A 16,509-nucleotide genomic window follows, 5' to 3' on the forward strand; every position below is an offset into this window, starting at 1 on the left:
CATTTAAAATAGTTATCGTTATGCTTCTTGTTATTATTATTACTATTATTTGTTTTCCTGGGACAGGGTCTTGCTATGTAGTGATGCCTGGCCTCAAGCTCATAAGTGACCCTCATGCCTTGGCTTGCAAGTGCTGGGGGACGCAGGGTCAGCCTGGCACAGCTGACATTTCACATGTGTCTGAGCAGGAATTACAGGCTGTAATAAGGAGTGTTGTCAAGAAGGCAGGCTTTTCAGGGAACTGCATGCTAATGTGATTTGAGAACCCTCCAGCACTTAGTCTTTTCATTTGTGGGTGGGCCGGGCAGCCCAGGTGAGTGAGTACCTGGCTTCATGGAGCTTAAAACCAGTGACCTCACTGGCTTTCTTGGCTAAACAAGCGTAGGCTATGAATGGCCTGGGCCGTTTGGCCATCCACAGCCGGGTGTGCGTAGGTGGCCTCTAAGGAAATCCAGTCCTGAAGCCAGTCCAGTAGTGGCCCGAGAGGGAAAGCTAGCACAGCCCTGCTTCTGAGAAGTTTGGAGCCCATGAAATGCTTTCCCACGTTTAATAGCATTTAATGAATTCTCAGAATGAGTGCTCTGTACACACAGCTATCCCATTTTATATGTAAGGAAAGGGAGGCATAGAAAGCCCAGTAGTTTCTTCAATTTTGATCCATCCCAGCTGTTTTTGTGTATTGGGATGTTTTATAATGACAGCCAAATGTGAAAATACTGTATTTACACACACACACACACACACACACACACACACACACACACACACACTGCATGCAAAGCACCTCTAAGTCAGAGGACAGCTTTAAGGAGTCCATTGGTGCCTTATACCTCATTGAAGGTTCTCTTGTTTCTGCCTCTGTGCTGAATATTCCAGGCTAGCTGTTTCAATTGCTTTGGGGCAAATTCTCCTGTGTCCTTCCATCTCACACAGGAGTGCTGGGGCTGTAGATGGGAATCTCTGCACCTGACCTTTTTTGTGGGTTCTGGGGATTGGATTCACTCCATCAAACAGTTTTAGGGAAGCAGTCTTACCAACTGAGACATTTTAAGTGTTTTCCTTATAAAAAAAGTTTATTTTTACTCAGAGATAAGGCCTTGTCAGAGTTGGTAGCTCCTGGATATGACTTATCTCAGAAATACTCGGTTTTCTATTGTGTCTTCCATGAGTGAGACTTTTCATTGTGTGGAGGCTAGATCAAGAATTCTAGAAAAGACACTGACATTAACAAAGAAAAGAAACTTTTTTTCCAGAAATAAAATTTCAATCAAAGACTGTAATTGCTTAAACAATTTAGTTACTGCTTATTGAAGTAAAGTTCTCTTCTCTTAAGATATCAAAGCAAATTAAAGCTAATCCGGGCCAAGGAAGAAGACAGTGGCCATTATACCATTGTAGTTCAAAACGACGATGACATGAAGAGTTACACGTTTGAGCTGTCAACTCTAGGTATGTAAAAGTCATGTAAAGGTCATGCTGTCTCAGCAACTGACTGTCTTCTGAAGACAGCTTGGCTCTTCTCTTCATAGCCTGGGAGGAAAAGCAAGACCTTAGGGCAGAAGCAGGGACTAGACACCACACATGTCAGGGGTCATGTTGTCACTCCTGCAAATTCAGGTCTGGTTTGAGCATTTCTAACCCAAAAGTCTGAAATGCTCCGAAATCCGAGACTTATTTTTCTTTTTAAATCAAGGAAGGAGACAAAATAGAGTCTAAGTGTGCAGCCCAGGCTAACCTTGAAATAGCAATGCTCCTGCCGGAGTGCTAAGACTCCAGACATGTGCCTCTACATGTCACTTAAAGTCTGAAACTTTTTGAGTATTCATGTGATGTCACAAGTGGACGACCCTGACCTGACATCTTGTGACAGGTCAGAAAATATTCAGGCATATAAAACTATTGTGTAAAATTGCCACCCAGCTATGTGTGCAAGGTGTGTATGAAGGTATAAATGAATTGCATACTTGGGCTGAGTCCTTCCCTAAGACTTGTCATTAGTACTCAACTCCTGAAAAGGTCTGAATCTAAATCACTTTTGGAGAAAAGATTGTTCTGAGGAAAAAATTTTAAATTAAAGTGCATATTATTTAGCTAAACTTTTTATTTAGTTTCGTTTTTTAATATTTAAATATTTATTTAGTTTTATTAAGTTGAAACTATCATTTACTTTAAATTAAAGTATGAATTATTTAGTCTAGTTTTTAAATATTTATTTTGAGATATTTATCTAGCTTTATCTAGTTTAAGTTATTATTTACTTTAAAATATGTAAAAGTAAATTAAGGATGCATATTTTCCAGCTTACCATTATTACTTTGTGATGGAATCCCATGTTTAAAAACCAATCAGGGGGCTAGAGGGATGACTCATAGGTAAGAGCGCTTGCTGCTCTTGCAGAGGACTGAGGTTCGTGTCCCAACACCCACATGGTGGCTCACAACCATCTCTAACTTCAGTTCCAGGGGGTCCAATATCCTGCTGTGGCCTTCCTTGGCACCAGACACTCATGCAGTGTACATTTGTACGTGCTGGCAAAACACTTGCCTGTCTCTAACTTATTTCACTACAAATTGGCAAAAGGATCTTTAAAAACTAGTGATGTCCCTCGGATGCATTTGGGTGAAGGCTGTTTGACCTATGCTTTTGTCAGTTCCATTAGTGAAACCCCAAATGCATAGATAATTGGAGTGTTCTCCTTGCCTTCCAAGCTGAAGGGCCACAGGCACTTCTCCCTCTGCCCCATCCAGATCTAACCGTCCAGGCGCAAAGCCCCCGACACTGGCACTGAAGAAGCTATTAGCTGAGTGGGTCTGTTCCAGCTAGAGTGTTTCTTTCTGTCTAATAGAACTGGTGCCTTGAGGACCGTTTCTGAACTCATGGGAATGTTCCTTGGAGGGATGTCCCTCCACGGCCAGGGACGAGAATGGCGAGGCTCTGACTTCCGCCTTCCTCTTGCAGTTCCTGCATCCATCCTGGAGCTGGTGGATGACCACCATGGCTCTGGCGGGGGACAGACTGTGAGATGCACAGCTGAGGGCACACCTCTTCCGGACATCGAGTGGATGATCTGCAAGGATATCAAGAAGTATGGAAACCAGATGCTCCCTATTCTTGTGTGGTCAGAGTGTCTCTCTCATGACGTGAAGCACCTCAAGTGCATCTGATTTCTTTGGTTGACCTCTTCTGTGCCGTAGCAGGGTTCCGAAAGTGGATTCCATCCCCTGGAGCGTGTGTGTGCGCGTGCGTGTGTGTGCGCGTGCGTGTGTGTGTGTGTGTGTGTGTGTGTATGCATGTGTGAGTGCGTGTGTGCATGCATGTGTGCGTGTCTGTGTGTGCATGCGTGTGTGTGTGTGTGCGCACGCTCACATGCATGTGTGCATGTATGATCTCCAAGGGCCTTTACTTTCCCCTCTTATCCCCCATTGTTTTTCTAGTTCTCTTTTAAAACTGTCTCTAGTGTGAAGACAAGAAGGATTTTAAGAATCACTGTCATTCAAGGATTTTAACTGCACCAGCCTATATTTTTAGCTCAGTCTTGTTATGAGACACGGTCTCACTATACAGGCCAGTTTGACATCAAACTTAAAATCCTCTTGCTTTGCCCTCCCAAGTTTTGGGGTTACAGGTGTGCCACCACCACTGCTGGCAAGCTCACTTTTCTGGTTTGGTCAGCTTTGTCTTAGTGGCTAGCCTGGCATAGGAACAGAAGCGAAAGCAGGGCCTGTATGACTGCTCACAGAGTTTGTTCTTTGGAGGCCAGAGGAGAGCCTTGGATTCCCTGAAGCTGGAGTTGTGAGCTTCCCAATGTGGGTGCTGGGAACCGAACTTGGGTCCTCTCCAAGAGCAGTATGTGCTCTCCAGTGCTGAGCCGTCCCTCCAGTCCCTCCTCTACCCTCTTAAATGGGCCATGAACTGTGTGTTCACACTTATCCCCATGGCAGCTAGTTGTGTTCAGAAGTCTTTCAGTGCATCTTTGCTGAAGCACGAGCTCTCTGCTCCCCCCTTACCCAGGGCTGTGGGACGACTTGGGGGCTGGAACCTCTGGGTCCAATAACTTAATCCAGAAGCCTACTGCAGGTCCAGGGCCCCCTTAGAAGCTCTCCCTGGGGCTGGCGATGAGGAGGGAGGGTGTTTCTGAAGGAGTGAGAAATTGGGATTATTAAACACGTCTGATGCTGTCTTCACAGTTTGCTCCCAGGTTCAAGATTTTGGATTGGTAGTTGTATTTTGTTGAATTTATCTGCCTCCTTCACAAACTTAGTTATCAGTATGAGATTGCTCCTCTTGAGCAGGTGCAAATGAATTTTAATGTGAGTGAATGTGGATGAAAAATGAGAAAGCTAACCTGTAGCAACCCCAAATGTGTGCGAGGTCAGAAATGTGGAAGTGTTGCTGGTCTTTGTGAGCCGTGGTAATTAGACCTCCAATTTGTCATGTTCTCTCTAGATGTAATAATGACACTTCATGGACAACTCTGGCCAGCAATGTGTCAAATATCATCACAGAGTTCCATCGCCGAGGCAGGAGTACTGTGGAGGGGCGAGTGTCCTTTGCCAAAGTAGAAGAGACCATCGCAGTTCGATGCCTGGCAAAGAATGACCTCGGCACTGGGAACCGAGAGCTGAAGCTGGTGGCCCCTAGTGAGTTTCTCAGTAGGCAGGACAACTCCAGGTCACCAGCCAAGCCCTGTCTTCCTCAGGTGGGGTGTGGAATCCCAGACAGGGGTGGCATGGTAATGAAGGTTCCAAGACAGGAACTCAGCCCCGTCTGCACTTGAAGCATAGGCCTGGCTTTCATTTGCATCCACAGACCCAGCTGCGTTCAAGGCGGCTCTGGACATTTTTGTTTGTCAAATACAGTATAGCTACTAAGCCTCTTTAGTTTCCTCGTTGGTGTCGGAATGGAAAATGAGGAGGAAGAATCTTTTGTCTCTTGCTCCTTAGAACAGCTGAGTTGGGTTGAAGTCTTGGAAGGAAACAAAGGAAGGAATGGAGCCCAAGACAGGAACAGAAGGCACACTGCCACATTTCAAATTCACTTCACCATGATGCTTAGGAGGTGGTTGCTTCTGCAAGTGAAGTCGCTACCAACTCATTCCCTGCCTTTGCTGTCTCTTTTCAAATTGCCCAAAAGGGCATCCTTGGAGCATCTTTGGGAAAAGTTCTTTGTCCCAGGGGAGGATCACACTTCATTCAGGGGTGCAAGTGTTTGAGAGATGGTTATTGGCCACCTCTAAAGTGAGCCGGTGAGCCTGGACACTTCCCCGACAGCACTAAGACAGCCCTACTCAGGCCCAGCCACTTTCTGCTCTCTGCCCTCGGATAACTAAGGAAATTCTCCACCGTGTCTCTCTTTTGCCCTGCAGCTCTGCGTTCAGAGCTCACGGTGGCGGCCGCGGTGTTGGTGCTGTTGGTGATTGTCATCGTCTCACTCATTGTCCTGGTTGTCATTTGGAAGCAGGTGAGTCTTTGGAGCCATTAGAGCGAGAACAGCTGCCTCTTTCAGTGTTTGGCCCAGAGAAGGGGCTTGGTGATTTACATATGTGGTGGAGTATGTTAGATACACATGTGACATACATGCGTGGTGGACAGTGATAGATGCATGTGTGGTGGACTATGTTAGATACATGTGTGATAGATGCATGTGTGGTGGACTATGTTAGATACATGTGTGATAGGTGCATGTGTGGTGGACAGTGATAGATGCATGTATGGTGGACTATGTTAGATACATGTATGATAGATGCATGTGTGGTGAACCATGTTAGGCCTTCCCAGGTTCGGTCACTTTGATTCTGCAGTGAAGCTTGAGTGCCTCGAGACTGGTAATTCACCAGTTACCTGCCCTGATCATTGCAGAAGCCACGCTATGAAATTCGCTGGAGGGTCATTGAATCTATCAGCCCTGATGGACACGAGTACATTTATGTGGATCCGATGCAGCTGCCTTACGACTCCAGATGGGAATTCCCGAGGGATGGACTAGTGCTTGGTAAGCTCCTGTAGGCAAACCTCCCAGGACCCCAGCGTTACCCATACAACTTTGCTAGCTATAGGCCTGGAGGAGAATTAGGGACCTGAACTCTGTCTGGTAGGAAATTTGCTCACAGAGTGGGTGTGGTGGCTCACACTCTTCACCCCAGCACTAGGGAGGCTGAAGGAGGAGAACTATGAGTTCAAGGCTAGCCTGGGCTACATAGACATCTTTGAGCATAAGCTCATTATGCCTGAGAAGGGAAAGTCAAGGTCCAGAAGCTGTCTAGCCTGTGTGAGGCCCCAGATTCTATCCCTAGACCTGGAAAAGGGTGGGATTACCTGGGCATGATTGTATATACCTATAGATAGTTATTCCTATAGGTAGTGTATACCTAGAGGGAGGTGGAGGCAGAAAAATCATGCGTTCAGTATCATCTCAGGTACGTAGTGGGTTTCAGACCAGCCTGGGCTACATGAACCCCTATATCAAAATACCAAAAGGAAAGAACTCTTAATTGTATCAGTGGAATGATTTTCCAAAGATGGAAAATGAAGTGAGCATCTGTGATTAAAAAGGACTAGCTGAGAAGTGAGATAGCTCAGTATGCTATAATCTGCATGTTTTTCTCTATATATATGAAATGTAGGATGTAAAAGTACGGGCTGGTATTGTGGTGTAATCCCAGTGAGGCGGGAGGATGGGAGTTCAAGGTCATTCTCAGCTACATACAGAGTTTGAAACCAGCCTGAGCTACATGACATCCTGTCTCAAGAACCCTGAAACAACTCCCTTCTAGCTACACACACACACACACACACACACACACACACACACACACACACACACACACACACACTTTAGAGCAAAACATAAAAATCAAGATAGTTTGTCAAACATTTCAAAGATTTCAATCCAGGATTGGGACCGAAAAATGAAGTCCCGATGAGTTTTGTAATCACATTCTGAATGAATAAAAACCAGACTGAGGCAGAATGAAGTTAGATCTACAGGTTTATGTCACAATCAAGGGGCTCACCAAATTCAAATGTAGTTTTGTATTATCTGTCTGTCTCATCCCAACACACAGCTGAGCTCAGATCTTACAGTCACCCAAACCATCAGCAAGGGAGGCAGCTTCACTTTACCTATGTCTCTTGATTGTATTTCCTACCGTGCTTTCCCCCAAAGGGCTGCAGAGCGTAGAGAAGTTAAAAGTAATAACCCCGGGGGTGGGGAAAGCAAAACCCCTGCTGTCCATCACTTTGTCCTTGGCCTCTTGCGCAAGCCCAACTTGTTGGAGGAACAAAACCTTTCCAGGCGGAATGCCAGAGGCACAGACTGGAAGAGAGGGCATGTCCACTCATGGTGTCTTTTTCTGTCTGGGCTGTCCATGGTCAGAATGACTTCCTGAACGTTTCCCCCACCCCCATCCAGACCACGGTCTCTTTAAGGGTGCAGACAACAGCTTTTATTTATTTATTTGTCTGCCTACACAAAGAAGGGCTGTGCTGGCACACATAGCCTCTGGTTCAGGGACCGTCTTCCTTCATGACAAAAGGTGACGAGTCCAGGTCGTTTGTGCCTTCCTCAGAAACAGTGGCATTTGGAACACTGAGGACTTCTAGTGGGTAAGGATTTGTTAATGCAAAGGTTGCCTCTGTCTGCGTGAGAGAAGCAGAAGGATGGAGAACCAGGGGGCTTGGGTGGAAGCCATGGAGGCAAGTGCACAGGAGCCCAGGTCCTGGCGGGAGCCCATGTTCACACCAGGGATGGCTAGGCTCGCCTCTGTCTTGTCTGTGTTTTCCTTTCCATTGCAAATGTTATTTGACAAAAGCAATTACACTAATTTCCTTCCCCGTGGGCTCAATTCTTTTTTTTGACATGATGACTTGGAGGAATAATTAGGCTTACTCAGTACAGGAAAAACACCCACCCAGCTGTACACCCTTGTGAGCTGGCCTCTGCCGGTAGAGCAGGGGAGCCTGGGGCTGGCATTGATGGTTCTGTTTGCCCACAGGTCGGATCTTGGGGTCTGGTGCATTTGGGAAAGTGGTTGAAGGCACAGCCTACGGATTAAGCCGGTCCCAGCCTGTTATGAAGGTGGCAGTGAAGATGCTTAAACGTAAGTGTGTCTTCTCAGGGATGCTTTGAACACTGCAAATATCAAGTGACTTGGCAGTAAACTTAATATCATGTTGTGATTCTTCAGGTTTTTGTTTTTTCTCTCTCACTTAGGTTTCTCTTGCTTTTGTTCCTCATTGTTAAAAATCAGATGTTTCATTTCTAGTGACTTTTTTTTTAACATAAAAACTAGGGACTATGGGGCTGGGAAATGACTCATGGGGTAAAGTGCTTTCTGTGACAACATGAGGACCTGAGTTCTGGTCCCTCAGCATCCACATAGGAAGCCTGAAGTGGTGATGTGCTGCCATAAACCAACACTGTAGGGAGGCAGGAGGAGACAGGTGGATCCTGGAAGCTCACTGGCCAGCTATGTTAGCCAATTCAGTGAGAGACCCTGTCTCAAAATATAATGGGGAAATAGTTGAAGAAGATATCCTGATATCAACCTCTGGCCTCCATTCGTATTTGTATAGGCAAGAGCACACACACACACACACACACACACACACACACACACACACTCTCTCTCTCTCTCTCTCTCTCTCTCTCTCTCTCTCTCACTCACTGACTGTCTCTCACTCAGTAGAGTCTAGACTAAGCACCATCTAGGACTCTTCTTTGAAACCCTTGGTAAATAAATACCACTGAATCACAGTGTTAGATGTGTTTGTCTGAGAACCAGGAGCAGGTAGTTCAGTTGAACTGCAATCTCCTTTACTCCAACAGCCACAGCGAGATCCAGTGAAAAGCAAGCTCTCATGTCTGAGCTGAAGATAATGACCCACTTGGGACCACACTTGAACATCGTGAACTTGCTGGGAGCCTGCACCAAGTCAGGTAGGCTCCCTGACCTGGAGTGGGTATGTGCCGGGAACACTCATGGTTGTGTTAACCCAGCCTCAGGCACACAGTCCCCTCTCTGCACCCCAAACATGCCTCACGAGCTTAAAGCTCGTGAATGGAGCCCACTGGTTGTCTTGACTCTTTGAAAGTTCATTGGTTCTGATCGTTACGGCTTCTTTTTGTTCCTCGTTTTTTATACCTCGCTTTTATATTTGGTCCCCACAGGTCCCATTTACATCATCACTGAGTACTGCTTCTATGGGGATTTGGTCAACTATTTGCATAAGAATAGAGATAGCTTCATGAGCCGGCATCCAGAGAAGCCAAAGAAAGAGCTGGACATCTTTGGATTGAATCCTGCGGACGATAGTACAAGGAGGTAAGTATGAAGGGAGCCCACTGTGTCCTTGCCACAGCATCATAAGTGGCAAAAAGCCTGTTCCAACAGACAGATTCCTAGCCAGCACCGGGGGCCACAAGGCTTGGAGCCTACCTAGCCATCCATGCCATCGTGGATGAATACATAGCTGCAGGTGTTCTGGACTAGGTCATTACATGGGAAGGCTGTGCTGACAGGGGGCTGGGATCCTCCGGAAAGTGTTTCTCTATTTTGTATGTGATTCCTCAGGACACATAAATGCAGCTCTGGCCAGGGATATCTAGATTTGTGCCTTGCAAGGAGATGTTGGAGTATCTCCAGGCTCGAGCTGTTGACCCTTGCTGAACTTGGGCCAGTGATACTCACTTGGCTCTACTGCTTAAACTCCCAAACTGTAAAGACTAGGTATGTGAGGATCTGTAGGACCAGAAAGTCCAAGGACCTCCCTTGCTATTACATTACTTAGTGGACCCCAAATGGATGCTCAGCTTATTGAGTCGCAGGAATTGTCTGTCTGAGCCACACGGCCACGTGGCTACTGAACCAACAGAGGACAATGGCGAATTGTCCTTACTATCATGAACTTTTCAACCCTTCAGTGTACCAGACCCAGAGCATTTTGTATGTTTATGGGAATGTAGACCTGGACTTTCCTGTGGCCCTTGGGGATGTCTCTGCTACTTACACAGAGGACAGAGAAGTAAAACAAGAAGAATTGTGGCAACTACCATTTGTGGAGCCCGACTTGTCTATAGTGTTTTCCTTCCACGTGGACAGTATTGATTTTACAGACTCTTTAGAGAAGTGTTTCTTCCTCCCAGATGGGCATATTCTTTCCACGTCATCAAAATCATCCCTTCTTCTCAGTGCGCCTGGGCTTGAGATGACCTGGGCATTTGTGACGGATTCATGTTCGTCTGTCTGCCTGGACCACCCCATGCACAGTGTGCATATGGGGATTGTATATGTTCGTCCCTGTACCCTGACACCTCCCTCAGTTAATGGCACTCTGTAGGTACCCACATTAGCATGTTGTCCACTGAGTGACCGAATTAGAGGCCACTCAGGGTGAAATGTCTTTGTTTTGTTTCGTCTTTTGCAGTTATGTGATTTTATCTTTTGAAAACAACGGTGACTACATGGACATGAAGCAAGCCGATGCCACACAGTATGTCCCCATGCTCGAAAGGAAAGAAGTCTCTAAATACTCTGACATCCAGAGATCGCTGTATGATCGGCCAGCCTCCTATAAGAAGAAATCCATGCTAGGTAAAAATGTCCGTGCTCATTCTGGCCAATGTGATCTCTGTGTAGTTTGATGTGAGGAAGGAAAACTTGGATGAGGGGGGACATCTGTCAAACGGCGTGATCCCTAAGTGCAGGCCTGTTCAGCTGGGCCTGGATGTCTTTTGTAGATTTGTGGTCTGTGAGTGAGAAGCGTACAACAGGATTGATGTAGCTCAATGGTGTATTGCTTGTCTGGTGTGTACACAGTTCATTCTCCAGCACTAGAAAAAAAGAGCATAGTATTGTAAAAATAAAAATAGAGAACAAAGACAGATATGTAATGCATTTCTCAAACTCGAAATGTAGTTGCTTTAAATAAATAATTCATCCTGCTATAATGATCTTTTCTTGTTAGTATGTCTTTTGTTAAAAAAATGAAAGTGGTGATAATTGGTGGGTCCCCCCCGCCCTCATGACCACACTGAAAGTTGGCAGTCTTATATTGTTTCCTCGTGGTTTTTTTTTTTCTGTGTGCGTGATAATCCTTGCTTTTAGCTTTCTTAACATACAATTTGTGATGGTAACTGGAGAGTAGTGAGTTTGAGGTTACATTTTCTGACAAGTATTTCTGCTGACTTTGGTTTGAAAGTGGTCCCTTCTGCTTTGAAAACAGAAGTGTATGTATGTGGTGGGGATGAATTCATTTGTCAACTCCAGGGTGCCGTGTGGCGATGCCACACCAGATGGACCACCCATGCCCGCTCTGGGGTGGCCACTCCAGGGCTCTCACTTAACCACACACTCAGTGAGCAGTGTCTAGATGAGCCTGACCTTTTGTGATCCCGCTTTTGGGGGTTTGAGCTGCTCGTCAGCTGCTGTAAAACTGTTCGGCCACCGTGGAGATGGTTTTGAAATTTAAAAAAAAAATCTCCAATGAGCTCTGAATGCTTTCAGGGTTCTTACGCTGAAGGTACAGTCCATGAAAAAAATATGTGCTTGTTTTGTAAAAGCCAATATGCAGTAGTATTTTCCATATCTGCAGTTCATTCACTTTCCATTGCCAAACGGGTGAACTTCCAAACACGTCTTAAAGTTTACCCGATGAGAGCTATTGGAAGCAGTGCTTCCTTTCCACTCCCGTATGGTTAAAAATAGTTTACATTGCTTCCCGGGCAGAGCTGGTGGGCCTGAGTCATGCTCGGCCTGGGTCCTGCTGGCAGGCAGACCACGGTTTTCTGGCCTTCCCATAGCTGGCTGGAAAAAATATGAATGGCCTGAAAATCATCAAGGACTGCGAACTCTGGCCTAGACTGCCTTCCTCGAAAACTCTGGGGCCCTTCCAGATGGGATGAATGGGGGAAAGTGGGCAAGTTACAAGGGGAGGCCGGTGCCTGGCCAGGGGCAGCCTCCTCTAAGATGGCCACCTGGTCTGTTTGGTTAGCTGATTTGACTGGCAGAGTACACACAAAGGAAAAAGGAAAAAAAGCAAACCTCAAGTTTGCCACAGAAGATTTCAGTGTGTGTGCGTGTGTGTGTTTGTGAGTGTGTGTGTATGTATTTGTGAGTCTATGTGTGTGTTTGTGAGTGTGTGTTTGTGTGTGTGTGTTTGTGTGTGTGTGTGTGTGTGTGTGTGTGTGTGTGTGTGAGTCTACAAGATGACTGAGGTGACTGTGACTAGGGGGAGAATGAAATCCGAGGACAAACAAAAGTCTGTATGTGAGAATCTGTGGAGGAGGTCGGTTTGACTGATCATTATGCATATGACTGTCTGCCCCCCAGGTATGTTTGTGCATGCAGGCTGGGTATCTCTTTTCTGAAGTGCTTGGAACTGAATGTGTTTTGAATTTTTTTCCAGATTTTGGAATATTTGCATATACATAATGAGATATCTTAGTGGTTGGGAGCCAAATCTAAATAGAAATTCATGTCTTTTCATACACACCTCAGACACATAGCTGACAGTAATTTTATACAATATTTTTTTTAGTGTGCTTATGTTTTGACTATGATCTGTCACATGAAGTCTGGCATGGGAATTTCTACTTTTGCCATCACATTGGTGCTAAATAAGTTTTGGATGTTTGAAGCATTTTAGAGTCATGATTTTGGGTCAGGAATGCTCAACCTGTATATATTTCTTTTGGAAGGAAGAGCTATTATTTCTTCTTTCTATTTTTATGGTGCTGGGGGTTGAAATGCGTGCTTCATGCATACTGGGCAAATTCTCTGCCACTGAGCCACACCCAGGCTCCTTTGCATAGTTTCTGTATCATGTGAAGTCTAGAAACTAAGGGAAAGTGCTTTTTGGAGGAGATCCTTGGACAAACTTCTGCAAGCTGCCAGACTAGGGGTGTAAGGGTACTGGGGGATCCCATGTTTTTAGCCAACACCAACACATTTGATTCCTTTCCCACAGACTCAGGAGACAAAAACCTCCTTTCCGATGATGACTCCGAGGGTCTTACTTTGCTGGATTTATTGAGCTTCACCTATCAAGTTGCCCGAGGAATGGAATTTTTGGCTTCCAAAAATGTAAGTTCAAGGCACAGAGACCTCTTTAGACCCAGCCATGGATTCAGAGGGAGGGGACATGGAAAAGAAATGCTGGAATATCTAAGAGTAGCAAGGAGTAAATACTGCCTCTTTGTGGCTTCCCCAAACTGGCTGAAAGTCTGGTGTCATTGGGTGTCTACCTGCCTCCAGGACCCTTCATTCCTTGGGAGGAGTCAGGATTGGGAGGAAGGGCAAGTTCTTCTTGCCAGGGTACCCTTCAAATGCCACCATGGAGTGGCCCGTCTTGCAGGAGTGCTGCTACCTGGCCTCAGGAAGAGCCATTCTGAAGTGGTTTCTTTCTTTCCCATGTAGTGTGTCCACCGGGACCTGGCTGCCCGCAATGTCCTTCTGGCACAAGGGAAAATTGTGAAGATCTGCGACTTTGGCCTGGCCAGAGACATCATGCACGATTCCAACTACGTGTCAAAAGGCAGCGTATGTTCTCACCACCCTCACTGTTTACCCCTAACCCCTTTAACCTGTGAAGTTGTGTTGTTTCTTAATTCAGGAGTCATAGTTTTGAAATAGAGTCACAAGGTTCATTAGTTGGCCCCAGAGGTCTCAGTAGGGAAAGCTTAGGCTTAACAGACACCCTGGTATCAGGGCTGGTATTTGGCCAAGTTTATTGTCTATCTCATGCCTTAATTTCTCGGTAGCATTACCCATTTCCTAAATTGCTACCAGGGAATAATTTAGGTAATTCATATAAAGTGTTATAGACAGTGCTTGACATATAGAAGCACTCAGCAGGGGCTGGAGAGATGGCTCATTGGTTAAGAAGAGCATTTGCTGTTCCTCCTGAGGATCTGGGTTCAATTCCCAGGCCTCACATGACAGCTCACAACTGCCTGTAATAACCACAGGTCTGGGGATCTGATGCTCTTTATTTTTTATTTTTTTTATTTTTTTGGTTTCCATGAGCTCTGGGCATGCATATGGTGTACAGACATTGAAGGCAAAACACCCATACATGTAATATTAAAAACAAACAAACAATTAGACACAGCCAGTAAGTGCTAACTCCTAATAAGTCAAGCATGTATAAGAATATGCAAGCATGGATTCCTAGGGAGGTCTTTAGTGTTGAAATTCTTACCAGCTTCCCAAGAGGCCAGTGCAAGCTTCAGAAGATTAAGACTGCTGGAGTTAATAGGACGGTTCGGTTTCTTTAAAGGTAGTTTCATTATCTACTTGACCCACCCCCTCCATCCCTACAACCTGTAAGCACATGGGTAGTTCAGGACACATCTGACACCTGGAGGCATGACTATGTGTCACTGTGTTCCACTGGTGTAAGACAGCTCACAGGCCAAAGCACCTACTTAGGCAGGACAGTGGCCTCTGTCCATGTCTGTGTCTCAGACCCATGACTCGTGCCCATGGCCGTAGCCGTGGCCCTTCCCAGGCATCCTGAACAAGTTATGGATGGCTGCTGCTGTTTTATTAGTACTCTGGGAGGGCTGAAGGATCCTAGCCTGAAGGATGCTGGCCTGAAGAACGCTTCGTTATGTATCTGTCTAGACTTACTATTTCACCTGAAGTTTGGACCAGCTTTGCAAAAGAGATACATCTCAGTGTCTTGTCTTTTGATGGTGAAAAATAACCAATCATTTCTTAGAGTTTGGAAGTTGTCGTTTGTATACAGGTAGCTATCTGTTTTTAGTTTTGTTCTTAGGGTTACCTGAAAACAGGGGGACTGGTGTGGTCAAAGGCCACACCCTCAGTAAATTGAAAGTTAAATGTTTTTAGTGTATTATTCCTTTGGAAGATTCCTTGTTTGTCATTGTTATTAAGAATCTGTAGGGAGATAATGCAGTTAGTGAAGTGCTTGCTGTGGAAGCATCCATATCTGAGTTTGATCTCCAGAATTCATGTAAAAAGTCAGATACAAGGACTGGTGCTGGTAACCCCAGTGCTGGGGAGGTGGAAACAGATCCCTGCAGCTCTTGGCTAGGCACTCTAGCTGAACTGCTGAGTCCCAGACCCGTGAGAGGTCTTTCTCAGAGAGAAAACAAACAAACAAAATATAGGTGAACTGTAGCCTGAAGAACCGGAGGCCTTTGGCCTACACACACACACACACACACACACACACACACACACACACACACACCCCAAGCACCTGCATATATGTGAACATAGCTACATATGCACGCACACCATATCTAGTTTCCAGTGAAGAATAGACACATGATGCAGGCAAGATCATTAAGGCATTATCCATAGCCCAGGAAGAAGCCTTTTCTGTTTCTACTTCTGCAGACATCAGAGCGTATGCTGTGAGTTAACTTCCTCCCTTCTTCTCCACAGACGTTCCTGCCCGTGAAGTGGATGGCTCCTGAGAGCATCTTCGACAACCTCTACACCACGCTGAGTGACGTCTGGTCTTACGGCATTTTGCTCTGGGAAATCTTTTCCCTTGGTACGGGCTTAACTGTTCTGCTAGTCTGGCTTATTCTGCAGGGCAAAGCGTCTGTCTTGGGTCTGGGATGCCAGCACCTGGGATGACACACGCAGTGTCAGCCATTCACACTGCGGCTGCTTCACTCCACAAGTCTGCCCTTATCAGGTCTGGTGTAGGCTGAGTGTGAATCTTTCGGGGGATGTTTCATCACCCGGGCCACTGCTGTTTTTACTCTCCTGGCGTGTGTCACAGTGATTTGCCCCCACAGAAGGGGCTTCCAATGACGTCCACCTTTTCATTTTGGGCTCCAGGCTAGATAGTTCACTGATAGTTTCCTTTCCTTTACTCGTTGGTGAATGAGGCCCAGGTGGATGGTGATGTGTCCAGGAAGGGAGTGAAGCTCCCCATCTGGAGGAGGCAAGCCTCCTTAACATTTGGCCACTTGTCACCAGGGTCTGGGCAAGTCAGGCGCCTGCTGCCAGGGCAGGGTTGTAAGCGAATGATGAGAGATGACTGTGACCTTTGGGGACATGTGGGCTACACAGAGGTAAACGCTGTAAGCCGTAATGTGGGTTCATGGGAAGGAGACAGCCTCAGATAGGAAGTCAGACTTGGCCTGGCCTTGGCCGTGTGCTCAGTGCACAGCTCTTCCTCCTCGCTCTCCAGTCCTGAAGCTGGGTGCTCCCCTGAAACAGTGGGTTGTCTACATTTCAGGTCTCAGCTTCGAATCGGGCTGTGATTATTTGAACATCTGTGATGAAAACGACATTCTTGTGCTGGGTGTGGTAGGACACGCCTTTAATCCCAGCACTGAGGGGGGGGTAGAAGCAGGCGGATCTCTATGTGTTCAAGGCCAGCCCACAGAGTGAATTCCAGGACAGCTAGGGCTGTGACGTAGAGAAATCCTGTCTTAAATCAAGGAAGAACTCCTTGATAAACTGCTACCAGAGTGAATAAATACCGCTTACTATTTCTAAAAAACAAACAAACAAGAAAGAAATGA

General features: G+C 46.1%; 1 protein-coding gene across 6 annotated transcripts in view; it reads left to right on the top strand.

The window, feature by feature from the left end:
- Positions 1–16,509, top strand: part of Pdgfra (platelet derived growth factor receptor alpha) — a 46,262-nt gene that overhangs the window by 19,868 nt on the left and 9,885 nt on the right. For all 6 annotated transcript variants that reach the window (XM_005080777.4, XM_013121045.3, XM_040747206.1 and 3 more), the window contains exons 8-19: positions 1,334–1,449; positions 2,959–3,085; positions 4,447–4,640; positions 5,366–5,460; positions 5,859–5,991; positions 7,994–8,098; positions 8,827–8,937; positions 9,169–9,322; positions 10,425–10,591; positions 12,966–13,081; positions 13,415–13,537; positions 15,413–15,524. In XM_005080777.4, the coding sequence (XP_005080834.1) occupies positions 1,334–1,449; positions 2,959–3,085; positions 4,447–4,640; positions 5,366–5,460; positions 5,859–5,991; positions 7,994–8,098; positions 8,827–8,937; positions 9,169–9,322; positions 10,425–10,591; positions 12,966–13,081; positions 13,415–13,537; positions 15,413–15,524 (1,553 nt within the window). The remainder of the gene's footprint in view (positions 1–1,333; positions 1,450–2,958; positions 3,086–4,446; positions 4,641–5,365; positions 5,461–5,858; positions 5,992–7,993; positions 8,099–8,826; positions 8,938–9,168; positions 9,323–10,424; positions 10,592–12,965; positions 13,082–13,414; positions 13,538–15,412; positions 15,525–16,509) is intronic.

This window comes from Mesocricetus auratus, unplaced genomic scaffold (genome assembly GCF_017639785.1).
Source record: "Mesocricetus auratus isolate SY011 unplaced genomic scaffold, BCM_Maur_2.0 Super-Scaffold_100006, whole genome shotgun sequence".
In the NCBI taxonomy this organism is placed as follows: domain Eukaryota; kingdom Metazoa; phylum Chordata; class Mammalia; order Rodentia; family Cricetidae; genus Mesocricetus; species Mesocricetus auratus.